The sequence below is a fragment of the Aquarana catesbeiana genome, linkage group LG07 (genome assembly GCF_042186555.1).
Source record: "Aquarana catesbeiana isolate 2022-GZ linkage group LG07, ASM4218655v1, whole genome shotgun sequence".
NCBI classification, from domain to species: domain Eukaryota; kingdom Metazoa; phylum Chordata; class Amphibia; order Anura; family Ranidae; genus Aquarana; species Aquarana catesbeiana.
The window spans coordinates 315,656,669-315,672,838 of NC_133330.1; the positions used below are offsets into that span (position 1 = coordinate 315,656,669).

General features: G+C 42.3%; 1 protein-coding gene across 1 annotated transcript in view; it reads right to left on the bottom strand.

Moving 5' to 3' along the window:
• Positions 1-16,170, bottom strand: part of MSH4 (mutS homolog 4) — a 111,243-nt gene that overhangs the window by 34,621 nt on the left and 60,452 nt on the right. The window contains exons 9-11 of the mRNA XM_073592078.1: positions 9,494-9,568; positions 7,432-7,496; positions 3,425-3,594 (exon numbers count right to left, since the gene is read on the bottom strand). Coding sequence (XP_073448179.1) covers positions 3,425-3,594; positions 7,432-7,496; positions 9,494-9,568 — 310 coding nt within the window. The remainder of the gene's footprint in view (positions 1-3,424; positions 3,595-7,431; positions 7,497-9,493; positions 9,569-16,170) is intronic.

Genomic DNA, 16,170 nt, shown 5'->3' on the forward strand with positions numbered 1-16,170 from the left:
GCTAACCCCAAAATAATACTCACAGTTTGGGTGTAATATTTCCGCCTCTGTCTGTTTTCGTACTGAAGAATAACTTAAAAAATGTGATGCTGGCTGTTTCCATCTTGCTTGTGGGCATGTGAAGCCCACAAGCATTGATTTCCTGGATACGGTGAATGCTGTTCATTCACAGCTTGTTCACACTGAATCTTGGGAAGCCTGACACTAAGCTCCCAGGAGACAGTGCGGCGCCGGGGAAAGGCAATAAACACGCCTACTCCCATGGGAGGAGAGACAGGAAGTGCCACAATAAAGTACAATATAAAGGTAATTACAGCGAAAAAAATTTTCGTGCAGCATTTGAACATATATGCAATTAACTGAAGGGGGTAAGATTAAGTTAAAAATTTGAGTGGAACCCCGCTTTCTGGACGACCTGATGAGGTTGTGAGCAGAAATCTTACTAATGATAACAAAGCAATAAAAACACAACAGCGGATTTAAACCTTCCCCACTCTTTCCAAAACTAAAACCCCTTTTTTCTGGCTGAAGGGGTATCAATACTTTTTCAAGGCACTGTATGATGCTCTAGCTTATCGCTTTGTGTTTTTAATTGCATTATAATGTGGCATTCTCATTGCGGTGGATTTGTTGTTTTGAGTTTACTACCACTTTTAGGCTGGGTTCACACTGATGGGGCTGCGGGTTCTGCCTGGGGTCCAGTGCGTCCCTGTTCACCGTTTCAGGTGCGAATCAGGTCCGGATCCTTGCCTGTATTCGCACCTGAAACTGAGCCAAAGACGTACAGGACCCTTTTCCAGTGTGCTCTGTGGCCGCCCCGGAGCTGTGTGAACCGGCTCCATTGAGAGCCAGTCACACTTTCCTTTCATGCGAATTGGATGTGGAGAAACCTGCATTAAATTCGCATCAGTGTGAACCCAGCCTAATAAGTGCAGAAAAACACTTGTAGATCATACCAAAAATCCACTGAGCGCCTAACTTCCTGTATTGACCTGACAATGCAAATCTGTTTCTGCATGGAAATACTTGTAAACAGTGTTGTCAGCCCTGTCCAGTTCCACCCTACTGAACTACATAACATCTCCTACTTTTGCTATGGAGATGAAGAAAGTAGAGGGGGGGTGTTCCGTAATCCAAATGAAAAAAACTGCACAGGGCTGACAACACTTCTTGGAATTTCAGTGCACTGTTTTGTCAGCTCAAACAGCAAATTTGGAGCCCACTAGATTTTCTGTCAGATAAACAGGTATTTTTCTGTACATGCAGCATTGAAATGAATAAAACATGGGGAAATTTGCATGTGTTGCATAGATGTACTGAATGTGTTTTTATTTTATTCTGTTAAACACACATTTTAAGTGGTTGAACAGCTGGGTGTCAATCTGTGTTAGAAAATAAGTGCACTTTCAGAAAAAATGTACAGTATACTTACCTAGATTCAACATTAGTGGCCTCTGGTAATTGTTTACATACAGTGCCACAAGTCTCACCTTCCTGGCCATGCCTGTGCACTACAGTCACTTCTATGGGGCCGTCTTGAGACCGGAGATGAAGGAAGACAGTCCAATAGAAGTATTATGCCGCGTACACGCGGTCGGATTTTCCGACGGGAAATTTTGGATGTGAGCTTGTTGTCGGAAAGTCCGATCGTGTGTATGCTCCATCGAACATCTGCTGTCGGACTTTCCGCCAACAAATGTTGGCTAGCAGGTTCTCAAATTTTCTGCCAACAAAACTTTGTTGTCGGAAAGTCCGATCGTGTGTACACAAGTCCACGCACAAAAGTCCACGCATGCGGAGAAGCAGAAGCGGCCGGTCTTGTAAACTAGCATTCATAATGGAGAATTAACATTCGTGACGTGGCAAATTATGAAATCTCCAAATGCAGCGCACAATTCTCTTCTTTAATGAGATAATAATGAAGCTGCTTTGCTGGTGATACTGATGGCGTTATTGCAAACAAATTTTCAAAGGCTTTTTTTTCAAGTGATATCAAGAATAATAAGAATAATAGCACAAAACAAAAAACGCAAAAAGTAATGCATGAATCAACACTCACCACTTCTACTAGCACGAAATTAGCAGAAGGAGCCCAAAGGGTGGCGCTAAAGAGCTGAAAAACCACGTAGTACGTCTAGTACGTCACTATGTTTGGAATTGTTGGCCAACATTTGTGTGACCGTGTGTATGCAAGACAAGTTGGAGCCAACAACCTTCGAACAAAATTCCACGGTTTTGTTGTCAAAAAGTCCGATCGTGTGTACCGGGCATAGGAGGCTGAAATGCGCAGACGCAGCCAGGATGTAAACAATCGCCAAAGACTGAGAGGTAAGTATGCATCTGGGAAGGGTGGGTTAGGTTAGGTCAGGGCACGGGGGCAAAAAGGATGAATGTACTTTGTCCTAAAGTGCACTAATGCTTTAACAACTCCTTTGGTGTGAAGCTAGTCACAAGATTTGTAATTCCCACAGTCTGCTTCTGAGTGAGCATTAATAGTCTGCAATAAAAATAAGGTCTATTGTGGTTTACAGCAGGAGACCATGCTGTAATACTAGGGAGATGAATGGTGTGCCAACAGAAAATCTGAGCATTCAGTTTGCATTGAAGATGTTTCTGAGTTCCTTCAGAGCTACTTCTGACTTCCTTATGGCCTGTTTCTATTGCATAGTCTTTAACTTGTATTTGGGGGGGGAGCAGTTTGAATACAAACAAATGCCAATGTACATAAGTCCTAACAGCGCTCCAGGTTATTAACCAGCTGCCCACTAAACTAAAGCCTGGTATACACTAAAGGCCCATACACACGATCAATAAATTGGACGTAAAATTTCATCCGATGACCGATCTGCCGATTTTTGGGATCGTTAGTACGGTACTTTCGACAGCCAATTTCGAATTTTTCGGATAACAAAAACTGGATGTGCAGTCTATAAAATGTTTGTCATGTGTGAACACAACGTCTGGTTTTTGTTTAATTAGTACAATTTCCATCCGAAGAAAATCATAAGAGCATGACTACGTATGCTCAGAAATGAAAGAACACATACAAAACAATTTAACACATTACATCACTTCTGAAGTTGAGTTCAGTCGTACGAGAATTTTCGTATGTTGACAGCATGCAACAAAAAACTGAGTTCTGATTGGGAGTCGGCTGACGGTTTTCCAGCATGCTCGTCCGACGGAAGCCGGCCAAATGTCAGATCAACATACACACGGGCCGAATGTCTGCCATTTTTTTTTTTTTGAACCGGCAAATGTCTCCTGACATTCGGCCCGTGTCTACCTGGCTTAAAAAAAGATAAATAGTAAAGAAATATTCTAACATAACTCTGACACAAATATACAGAATTTATGACAAAAGCCTTAGGAAATGAATGCTGATACAGAAAGAGATAGAGCTTTCAGAACTTTTGATCAATACCAGCAATGTCATCTACGATTTCTGCATACGTTCTTCGGGCAATGTCGAGGAACTCGCTAATGTTCGGCTTAACTGCATAACACTTCTGAGTTCTCATATTGAGACATCCTCTGATGTATCTGGTGTCATCATTAATGACCGTTCGAATTTTTTCAAGTATAAGATCAAACCTGGTAAAGATAAAAAAAATCAGAGTAAAGTGAAACTCCAGATTTTCTGAGAAAAAAAAAAAACACAAAACAATCTAACCTAGGCCAATTCTATAGAAAGCAAGAATATGGAGAAAACATTACTTCAGGTCAGTGAGATGGGGGCGTCCGATGCAAATCATCGTGTGATTATTCACCTCCATTATCTATTCACATGAAATGCAAATACCTGTTCATTTTGAATACCTCAATCATGTGCAGATGTGTTTCACATAATTGGATAATTGAAGTTTATATTCACACCATTTTTTTGGATGAAGACTCAATACCCCACCAAAGACTGAACTCCCAGTGTAGTAGCTGCATAAATAGTGATACCATATTTTACACCTAGTGAATAGATAAAATAATATTGGCACCTGTTACTAAATTGCAATAAAGCTTGAAGGAGGTGTGAGCAAATTTTATTTTCCAGAAGGTTCATCAAAAACCGAAGATCTCTGCAGGATTTCACCAAATTGCATTGAAGTCATTAGGGAAGGTAAAGTTAAAACTGAACTCCGCACAGAATACTTCCAAAGGTCTGTTTGTACCGGCTATATCTGTCATGTCATGTTTTTGTATTTTGATGCATTCCACTAAATAAAGAATAAATAAACAAAAAAAAAAAACTGAACTCCAGTTCTTGCTGGCATCGGGGCTTTCTGTGTTAAGTGCCTTGAAAAAGTAATCATACCCCTTGACATTTTCCACAATTTGTCATGTTACAACCAAAAAGTAAATGGATTTTATTGGGATTTTTTTGTGATAGACCAACACAAAGTGGTCGAAGTCGAAGGAAAATGATAAATGGTTTTCAAAATTTTTTACAAATAAATATGTGAAAAGTGTGGGGTACATTTGTATTCAGCCCCCCTGAGCCAATACTTTGTAGAACCTTCTTTCGCTGCAATTACAGCTGCAAGTCTCTTTGGGGATGTCTCTACCAGCTTTGCACATCTAGAGAGGGACATTTTTGCCCATTCTTTGCAAAATAGCGCAAGCTCTGTCAGATTGGATGAAGAGCGTCTGTGAACAGCAATTTTCAAGTCTTGCCACAGATTCTCAATTGGATTTAGGTCTGGACTTTGACTGAGCCATTCTAACACATGAATATGCTTTGATCTAAACCATTCCATTGTAGCTCTGGCTGTATGTTTAGGGTTGTTGTCCTGCTGGAAGGTGAACCTCCGCCCCAGTCTCAAGTCTTTTACAGACTCTAACAGGTTTTCTTCTAAGATTGCCCTATATTTGGCTCCATCCATCTTCCCATCAACTCTGACCAGCATCCCTGTCCCTGCTGAAGAAAAGAATTCCCACAACATGATGCTGCCACCACCATGTTTCACGGTGGGGATGGTGTGTTCAGGGTGATGTGCAGTGTTAGTTTTTTGCCACATAGCATTTTACTTTTAGGCCAAAAAGTTCAATTTTGGTCTCATCTGACCAGAGCACCTTCTTCCACATGTTTGCTGTGTTCCTCACATGGCTTTTCGCAAATGGGACTTCTTATGGCTTTCTTTCAACAATGTCTTTCTTCTTGTCACTCTTCCATAAAGGCCAGATTTGTGGAGAGCACGACTAATAGTTGTCCTGTGGACAGATTCTCCCACCTGAGCTGTGGATCTCTGCAGCTCTTCCAGAGTTACTCTTGGTTGCTTCTCTGATTAATGCTCTCCTTGCCTGGCCCGTCAGTTTAGGTGGACGGCCATGTCTTGGTAGGTTGGCAGTTGTACCACATTCTTTCCATTTTCGGATGATGGATTGAACAGTGCTCCGTGAGATGTTCAAAGTTTGGGATATTTTTTATAACCTAACCCTGCTTTAAACTCCTCTAACTTTATCCCTGACCTGTCTGGTGTGTTCCTTGGCCTTCATGATGCTGTTTATTCACTAAGGTTCTCTAGCAAACCTCTGAGGGCTTCACAGAAACGCTGTATTTATACTGAGATTAAATTACACACAGGTGGACTCTATTTACTAATTAGGTGACTTCTGAAGGCAATTGGTTCCACTAGATTTTAGTTAGGGGTATCAGAGTAAAGGGGGCTGAATACAAATGCACACCACACTTTTCAGATATTTATTTGTAAAAAAAAATTGAAAATCATTTATCATTTTCCTTCCACTCCATAATTATGTGCCACTTTGTGTTGGTCTATCACATAAAATCCCAATAAAATACATTTATGTTTTTGGTTGTAACATGACAAAACATGGAACATTTCAAAGGGTATGAATACTTTTTGAAGGCACTGTATTATCCTGAGATTGTGCTACTACTGCTTCCCAGAAGATACCCCAGGGTCTAACCTTTAAATATGTATTCATTTTATGTTACCGATGTGGTGTCCATTTCTGCTCCTGCTTTTTCTTTTGGTTTTGTTCTGTAATAACTTGTCAGGCTCTTTGGCTTGAACCCTACATTTATGGTTGGTCTTACCAGGCCGGTTACGGCTCATTGATAGTCTTGAGGACTAGCACCTTGAAAGGGTCCTGCTTTGGTATTATGTTATGTTTCTTTTTGTACTTATTTTATAATAAAAATATTATGTAACAAAAAAAAAAACAAAAAAAAACTCAACTCCTGAAATAATATTGTGAAAGTAAAAGTCTAAATATAAGAGGCATGTGTATTCCTATTTGAACCTTGGGGTACTTTGTGTATTTTTTCTTGCTCTGTGCGGTAATGGTGTGTAATGAGCAGGAGCTTCCTGTAATAAAGACCGCTTACTGTTGTTCTGTCTCCTTGTGCAGGGTGACTGGTCTTTTTTCCGCCCCTCCTGCAGTTTTTAAGCAAATGGCCTGTGATGGGTGGGGCCTATTGGGTCATGCCCACAGCTCTGCTCTCTGTACAGTACAGTGATGATGTCACTGCTTCTTTTCCTAGGAAGTATATGGGCATGCAAAGGCACACACAAATAGATTTATATCCTTTGTGGCTACTATATATATATGTGTGTATATATATATATAAAACTAAAAGGTTTTGTGCCCAGAGTTCAGCTTTAGGGTGGTTTTGCAGGATGCAATGAGCTTAAAATTGCTCCTGAAGGTTACAAAACCTCTTTTCAAGGATCCTGTTCTTATGCCATAAAAAAAGAAAAAAAAAACAAAACACTCCCTTCATTAGCCTTATTTTGTGTTGTTTTTTTCTTGTTTTTTTTTTACAGACAATAAAATATAGACAGCGAAAACAAGTAAAATAAAAGTACACAATTAATCAAAAACACAAAAAAAGGGGAAAAGAAATTGGGACAGTGCATAAATCCTGGGTGAATGTTGCGTGAAAACATATAAACTGTATTAATGTAATATTTAACACAAATGTAATAAACTAAACTGCTAAACTAAACTGATACCTTAAAAAAAACAGCATATCTAGCAAAGTCTTGACAGCTAAATAGGCAATTTCACAGCAAAATCTGTAATTCCGGGGCAAAATCAGTTTTGCCTAAATCATTTTGGTCATCTCTACATGCATGTGTATTAATAAAATGTCTTTAATCATGTAAAAAAAAAAAAAATGGTAAAAATCACAAGTGACAATACTGTTTAAAAAGGCACTTTCTGCATGTAATAAGTTACCACAGTGTGCCCACAGTGTCTTGGAAACCAAAAAAAACAAAAAAAAAAAAACAATGCAAGGACTCTAACTGTACCTAAGAGACACATAATGAAACAACCACAAATATTCTAGCCTTGTATTTGAATGGGCCTAAACAATGAGGCATCAAAATACGTCAGGTGATCAAGAGAAGTATTTATCCTTGAGGGAAAATATAGCCTGTAGGTGAGTTAACATGACTGCCAACTTGCCTTTCATCCTCTAGAGAAGAATAGTAAGCTTTGAGGAGTGACGTCTTACAGTTTTTCAGTACAGCCTGTAAAAGAAGAATTTTTCTGAATATATAATAAGTAAATGCCTCAATCTATCTACCTATAGAAAGATTTACACCGACTGCCCGCAGTCTCTCAAAAGTCTTAATAAATGAATGCCTAGGATGTAAATCTGTTCCTAAATCCCACTCCAGTTTATAAGAACAGACAATGGAGACTGGTGATGTATGGAATTCAGGAACACACAAGAGTCAGTGCAGGTTTTGCATTTCTGACTAAAGTCAAGCTAAATGTGATTGCTTGCTATAAGTAACTGCATTTTACAGATGATTTTTGCTCCTTTACAGAAATAATAATAATAATAACAACAACAATAATATGAACTCCTTATTTGCGGAGGGTAAAACAAACCTTAAATCCCCATTTCAGCTTGTTAAGTCTAGGGATCAATGAATAAAATGTGTTTTTAAAAAATGCATAACGCGTTTTAAATACATTGAATTACAGCGCAGATCCCTGAATAGCTGGTTGTTAAGGATGCTGTTGGGTGATGGTTTCTTAACAACCATCTATTCATTGGTCGTTAAGGAGCCGGAACCTTCCAGCGCCCTTAAAGGGGTTGTAAAGGTTCATATTTTTTCACCTTAATGCATCCTATGCATTAAGGTGGAAAAACATCCGATGATTACTGTCCCTCCAGTTTACTTACCTGAGCCCTCGAAAGTCCCACGCTTGATCGTTACCTGGGCTTCTTGGGTCTTCATTGGATAGATTGATAGCAGCGCAGCCATTGGCTCGTACTGCTGTCAATCAAATCCAATGACGTGGGCGGCGGGGGGCAGGGCTGAGTCCTGCACTCAGCGGCTATGGACGCCGAATGCAGGACTCGGGAGCATGCCTGCAAGGTAACCCCCCGGGAGGAGCTAGGAGAGCCGCCGGGGGACCCCAGAAAACTCCATTCGGGGCCACTCTGTGCAAAGCAAGCTGCACAGTGGAGGTAAGTATGACATGTTTGTTATTTTAAAAAAATGAAAATCTAACCTTCAGTTTCACTTTAACAACTAGTGATAATGCTTCCCTTAGTACCTCCTTGGTGGCCAGTATGCTCCGGCTCCTCTAGTGCAGGAGCAATGCTCCCACAGGCGGGGGAAGGAGCCAAACAGACAGTGTGCGGAAAAGCCTGGAGCATCAGCTCCAACAATGTAAGGAGTGGACGGACGGACCAGAGGAGATGGATGGCTGCAGAACTCCTATGCTACTTCGGCAGGAGATGGGGGAGTGCGGGGTGAGGGCATTATTTACATATCCGCTGATTTTAAGGAAGCCGGCATGTGCTGGCTCTTTAACAATCAGCTATTTACTGGTAGTTAAGTACACCAGCGGGTGCCCGCTCCTTAATAACCAGCATCTCTGGGCCACATGACCCCAAAAACGCACCTAAATATGCACCCTGGGTGTGTTTTTGGTGCTCTTCCATTTAAGTCAATAGGAAACAAAGATGCTGCATGCAGGACTTTTCAAACTGCAGCGCAAATGCAGTGCAGCAATCTGAAAAGTAATATAGGATTTATAAAAGAATAATTTTGATGTGCTTATTGCCCGTGGTCACTCTGCAGCCAATCTTTCCTTATTGTTGACTTACCATGTCTTGTTTTGCTCTGTCTTTGTGTGGAGGCGGCCATCTTGGTAGAGGCAGGGATTTGCCCCTTATCATATCAGAGCCTCCACCAATGAAGACAGTGAGCAGCACAGCAGTGACATCAACAAATCTCACTCCAAAACTACAGAGACCAGCAGTCAGAAGCCTTAGATCTCACACTGCAGATATACAGCTATGGGGCTGAAGGCACAAGAATTCCTAGCCAACCTCACATACGAGAAATTGCCATATTATTTTTCAGTGTTTAGTAACAGCTAACATTTCTAGATGTATAGGAAAGCAAAACTTCACTTTTGAGATCAGGTCCACTTTAAGAACTTAGCTGTGTGCATCTGCCCGACTAACCAGGATGCAATAACAGAATCTGAAGTTTGCAGTTACCTTTAAGGGCTCCACGAGCTCTAGGGTATGCTTCAGTGAAATTAGAAAGGTGATCTTTGTATCTGCAGCTTTTTCCTGTTGGGTAAAAAAGTAGAATTCCATTAACCACCCTGGCGGTATGATTATGTCAGATTTTTGTGTCTCAAAGCGGTACAATTATTTTGCATAGAAATTTGGAATTTTATATTGTAGGCCTGTAATTCTTAGTAATAACACACTTAAATCTGTCCAAACAAGCGTCTAGTAGATATCCCAGGTATGATAAAGTTTGAAACACAAAATCATAAATTATAATATAATAAATAAACATAAATAATTATAAAAAATAATATAATAATAATAAAATATCGCTCAATTCTGCAAGTGTTCTAATTTATTATCGCTGTTTTCTAACTGGTCTAAAACCACTTTTGACGTAAAGGGACACTTTTTGGTTGCTATGGACAATCTCCAGTTTCCAGACAGAAAGAACAGTATTTATAATATAAAACTGCATGCAGGGCACTGGACAAAGCACTAGGGACAAATGGGAGGTGAAATTATTTCATACAGTAATGTAATCTGTAAGATCACAGTGTACTGTATGTGTTATGATTCTGGCTCCGCCCCCGTGCATCGCGGCACTCGCAGGGAATGGAGCCCGGCACACAGAGGCATCGGGCGGAGGACAGAGCCTGCAGACACAGCGGGGGGACATCGCAGGATCCTGCGGACAAGGTAAGTATACCGCACCAGGATCCTGCAATGCAATCCCGAATGTGGCTCAGGGTTACCGCTAATTGTACTTAAATTTAACCCCAAGCCACACTCGGGAAAACTGCCAGGGAGGTTAAATATACTCAAGAGCAACCATGATATTATCCAAAAGTTAAAAACATATCTACAGTATGTATTTATTAATCAGGATTTACTGGTGAAAGCTTTGGTGAATGATTTCTGACAGTCTGGTGTAGATGCATCCTTATTGTGCCTGACAAATCTAATGTTATATTAAAGCCCAACTTCAGGCAAAACAATTTTTTAGTTATGGAGAAAGTCTGAAAGACCTGAGACCTTTGTCAAGTTTTTATTACTGTCTGGGGTTGATTTACTAAAGTTAAATAGACAGTTGCTTCAGAGTTTAATAAATGAGCAAAAGCTCTGCGGACTTCCATCATCCAATCATGTGCAAGCAAAAATTCATTTTTTTTTAAATTTCCTTGCACATGATTGGGTATTCTTTGCAAAGTAAAGCTTTACCTCATTTACTAAGCTTTGTAGTTACTGCACTACGGCAAAGTGCACTGTCTATTTGCCTTTAGTAAATCAACCCCTCTGTGTCTTCAATGATGATATTTCCCCTCATTTCCCAATGACAACCATCAACAGCCAGGAAGCAGGGAGATAGCTCCCCAATGGAGCCGGGGGGTTTATTTACTAAAGGCAAATCCACTGTGAACTACAAGTGCACGTGGAAGTAAAGTCGCTGTAGATCTGAGGTGGACATGCAAGGAAAATAAAAAACAGCATTTTTGCTTGTACATGATTGGATGACAGAGGTCAGCAGTGCTTCTGCTCATTTACTAAGCTCTGGAGCAACTGCACTTTGCAAAGTGCACAGTCCATTTGCCTTTAGTAAATCAGCCCCATTGCACACTTTTTAAACTTCTGTATTTCAAACACCTGAAGTCAGCCATTAGAAAAAAAAAATTCAGCCAATCAAGAAAGGAGGAATGATGTCATATGGGTTGAATCCACTTTGCACTACAAGTTCACTGCAAGTGCAGTTGCTGTAGATCTTAGGGAAAGATCTGAAATGAGGGGAAGCTCTGCTGATTTTATTATCCAATCATGTGCAAGCTAAAATGCTGTTTTTTATTTTCCTTGCATGTTCCCCTCGGATCTACAGCGACTGCACTTCCAAGTGCACTTGTAGTTCAAAGAGTATTTGACTTTACTAAATAACCCCCTTTGTGTCCAGGCATACTGAATTAGACACATCTCTGTATGTCACCTTGATCAAGAGGGCTGCCATGCCCTCGAAACATTGGTCCTGTTATGCCGCTGATATGGGACTTCAGTAAATATTGTTGCTCTCTTTATTTTATTATTAAAACATAAACACAGACTGCATATCAGACTTCAGAAGGTAAAGTCAATTACACAGAGTTTTCACAGCTGCTATTTACCTATTGGTAGAGATGCGACATGAGAGAGGGAGCAATAAAAAGATGACAACATTCTCTATACAAAGGCACTGCTGGAAGGGATAGCAAGAGGCATGGCATGCCCATTCAGGGCTAAGTGACAGTGTCTCCTCATAGCTGACCCCCAGTAAAGAATACTCACTAATGGATGCTTCCTCTCCTCCTCCCCCTTTGTTGCGCTAACAGAGCAAAGCTTCCCAGTATGGGAGAAAACGTGACCTCGCCACGTGACAGTGCTTGGGCCTAAGTGGCCAATCGCCAGGCCAAACACTGTTACATGGATAGGCAGTGATATCATCCACCCGGTTACCTCTGAAATCAGAGTTTACCCGGCAGTGGGGTGGCAGTGAGGGGGCATTGGAGTGGTGAGCATACGTAGCTGAGGGCAGTGGGCTATCAGGAGCCAATGTCACTTTGTCCATCAACGGCAAGTGACAGTGTCTGTTTAGCAATATTAGTAAAGTGGAACTCTATGGTACCTGCAAGCACCTGTATTCATCTTGACCACCATGATCCAGGTCTGTACCCTCTACCTCAACTTCTGCCTAAGTTCTCAATAAGCCCTGCCCTGGCACAAGCACATTTCCTAATGTCCAAAGCCTCTACTAAGGTTCTAAAATTGAACCATTAAATAGAAGAATTGGGGCTTTGCACTGGAAAATTTGAAAAATTGTGGTGTTCAATGCAGACTTTGGCCTGTTTCACGTGGCCTTCAGCTTGTATAAGAGCAGAGTGAACAGCAAGCTTTGACAAAGCATTTGCAGAGCTTTCAGCAAGCTTTTTTGAATCTTTTAACCACTTAAGGTCCGCCCTATAGCAGTTTTACTGCTACAGGGTAGCACCTCTGCACCGGATCACACACACTCACATATATATATATAAATATGGCACTTCCGGGTACGGGGCGCACATGCGCGCCGGCGGCAGCTCACTCCCGCTGTGATCACACACAGTGGAAGCCGAGCAGCGAGTACTGTGGACTCAATGTTCACTGGCACCCGCCGATCATCAGCAAGAGACACAAAAGGTCAGTCTGCCTAAGTAAACAAGGCAGATTGCTGTTCTGACAGGAGGGAAGGCATGGATCCTGTGTCTCTGCAAAGCAGGGACCAGGATCCATGTCTTCCCCTAGTAAAAGCACCTCCCACAGTGTGGAAAAACACAAGCTAGGCACACAGTTAACCCTTTGATCGCCCCTGATGTTAACCCCTTCCCAGCCAGTATCAGCACAATGACAGTGCATAATTTTAGCATGATCACTGTATTAGTGTCACTGGTTCCCAAAAAGTGTCAAAGTCCGAAAAAGTGACAAAGGAGTCAGTTAGTCACTAATCGCTGCACTAGACTTTTTAAAACAGCATTTAGGTGCTGCAGGCCCAGAAACACCAGATGTGGAAGCTTTGCGTTTGGAGGTCGCAGAACTGAAACAAAAGTATTAAATAAATAAAAATATCCCATAATTTGTAGACTCTATACATTTTGCGCAAACCAATCAATATACGCTTATTAGGATTTTTCTTTCAACCAAAAACATGTAGCAGAATAAATATTGGCCTAAATTTATGAAGACATTTTTTTTATTGGATATGTTTAGCAGAAAGTAAAAAATATTCTTTTTTTTTTTCAAAATTGTCTGTCTTTGTTTGTTTATAGCTCAAAAAAAAAAAGAAAAAACCCAGAGGTCATCAAATACCACTAAAAGAAAGCTCTATTTGTGGAAAAAAAAGGACATAATTTATTTGGGTACAATGTCGCATGACCGCACCATTGTCAGTTAAAGTAACGCAGTGCCGTATCACAAAAAATGGCCATTAAGGGGGTAAATCTTCCAGAGGTCAAGTGGTTAAAGTGCCATTAGGCTCCAGTTTGTAAATGTTCAACACAGATCCTAATGGGAGTGTTGAATGCCAATTTAGACAAGCTGTTAGCAGGCTTCAGAACTTCTTCAAGCTTGTTCAAAGCGTGCTGAAGCCTGCTAGCAGCTTGCTTAAAGAAGCAATCAGCACTTCCATTGGGATCTGTGTTCAACATTTACATGCAGGCATTGAATTGTACTTTAAAAGCTTCAACAAAGCTTGCTGGAGGCTCTGCAAATACTTTGCTAAAGCTTGCTGTTAACAGTGGTCGTATTACAAGCTGAAGACCTTGTGAAAACGGAAAATTCCTATCATAATACTTACCGTAATTTTCCTTTCCTGATGGACTCCATGGCAGCAACGTGTGGGTTAAGTCCCGCCTCTACTACCCTATAGGACACTACTCCCATAAATCTTTGCTCCCTGCCCCCGGCCGTGTTCGGTAACTAGCCTACTTCAGCCATTCGGGGAGGGAACTCCTGCTGCCATGGAGTCCATCAGGAAAGGAAAATTACGGTAAGTATTATGATAGGAATTTTCCGTTTTCCTGACAGACTCCATGGCAGCAACGTGTGGGAAATAACTCGCCATACACACCCGGGTGGGCTAAATGCTGAACAAAAGATTTATTTAACACTGTCAGCCGACAGCACTTTTAAACCAAATTTAACAGAAGATAAGGTTGCTGGCTCAACACAATAATGGGTCATGAAGGTATGAATCGAAGACCAAGAAGCTGCTCTGCAGATCACATCAGGAGCAACATGACGTGAGGCCGCCCAGGACGTCGAAAGACTTCTCGTAGAGTGAGCTGTAACCGCCTCAGGAGGAGCCAAGCCTTTCTCTCTGTAAGCCCATTGAATGGCTTGAACCACCCAAGCCGCGATGGATCTGACAGAAGCCCTAGAGCCCCTGTTTTTCCCATGGAATAGAACAAAAAGAAATTCAGATTGACGGAAAGATGCCGTAACTTCCAGGTATTGATTGAGAGTAGCTCCTACATCGAGAGGGTGTGGATCTGGACCTCCAGTGGATTTGAAGGTAGGGAGTGTGATATCCTGGTTCTCGTGAAAGACCGAGGTAACTTTGGGATTTGTCCCAAGCATTGGTATTAGGACCACTCTGTCCGGAAAAAAGGTGATGAATGGTTCCTTGGACCCCAGGGATTGAATTTCCGAGACCCTCTTCGCCGAAGTTATAGCTATCAGGAACGAAGTCTTGAGGGTTAATTCTCTGACTGAGAGAGATCTGTTAAGTTGAGGAAAGAAATCCAGGACTAACGGAAGATCCCATTTGGGGAATCTAGGTTTCCTCTGTGGCCTAAGCCTGACTGCTCCTTTGAAAAATTGCTGGACCAGAGGGTGCTTGGCCCATGCGACTCCGGAGAAAGCTGATATTGCGGAAACCTGGACACGCAGAGAACTGACGGACAGTGAGATGTCCAGACCCGTCTGCAGAAAACTTAGAACGTCCTGAATCGCCAGATTATCACAGGAGTTGGACCTGGAAGACATATGGCTGCTAAATTTCGCCCAGATCCTCTCATACACTCGGTTAGTACTATTCCTTCTTGAACTAAGGAGAGTGGGAATTACTTCATCCGGGCAGCCTAGCGCCTCCAACCTTCCCCTTTCAAAAGCCAAGCCCTTAGGCGCAGGTGATCCGGGCAAGGGTGTAGCCTCGACCCCTGAGACAGGAGGTCTGGTCTGGATGGAAGAGGGATCGGATCTCGGACACTGAGGAGTGTTAGGAGAGGGAACCAGGGCCTGTTGGGCCAATAAGGAATTATCGCTAACACCTCTGCTGTCTCTGCCCTGAGCCTCTTCAGGAATTGGAGGATGATCGGAGTTGGCGGAAAGGCATAGGCTCTGTTGAACCACCATTTCTCCGTCAGGGCGTCCACCCCATACGCTTGAGGGTCCCTGTACCTTGAATAGTATCTTGCCATCTTTTTGTTGCAGGGGGAGGCAAACAGGTCGACTTCCGGAAGGAACCCCAACGAAAGAATCCACTTGAATACTTCTTCGTGGAGAGACCACTCGTTGTTGTCTAGGAGCCTCCGAGAAAGAAAGTCTGCCTGAACATTCTGAACCCCTGGAACATATGTCGCTGTCAGATCCTTCAGGTTTTTCTGGGCCCAGGACATAATTGGCTCTACCTCTTGTAGTAAGGAGAGACTTCGAGTCCCCCCTTGCCTTCTTATGTATGCCACTGCTGTGGTATTGTCCAGTCTGAGTAGGACCGAGGAGCCTTGAATGAGATGCCGAAACGCCAGAAGTGCTTGGAAGGCTGCTCTCAGCTCCAGGATGTTTGACACTATCCTTCTGGAGGGGAATTCCCAAGTGCCCTGAGCCACTTCCGCCAGACAGTGGGCACCCCAGCCCCTGTTGCTGGCGTCTGTTGTTATAGTCACCCAAGCAATGGGAAGGATGGAATGGCAGTTGGAGAGGTTTTCCCGTTGGAGCCACCATAGGAGAGAGTGCCTCATGGATGCAGTAATCCGAATCAGCTGGGTCTTGCTGCCCTTCCACTGGTGAAGGAAGCCCTTCTGAAAAGGCCTCATTCTCCATTGGGCCCACCTCACCATCAGAATCGCCGCCACCATAGTGCCAATGATCCTCAGGCATTGGAGAGC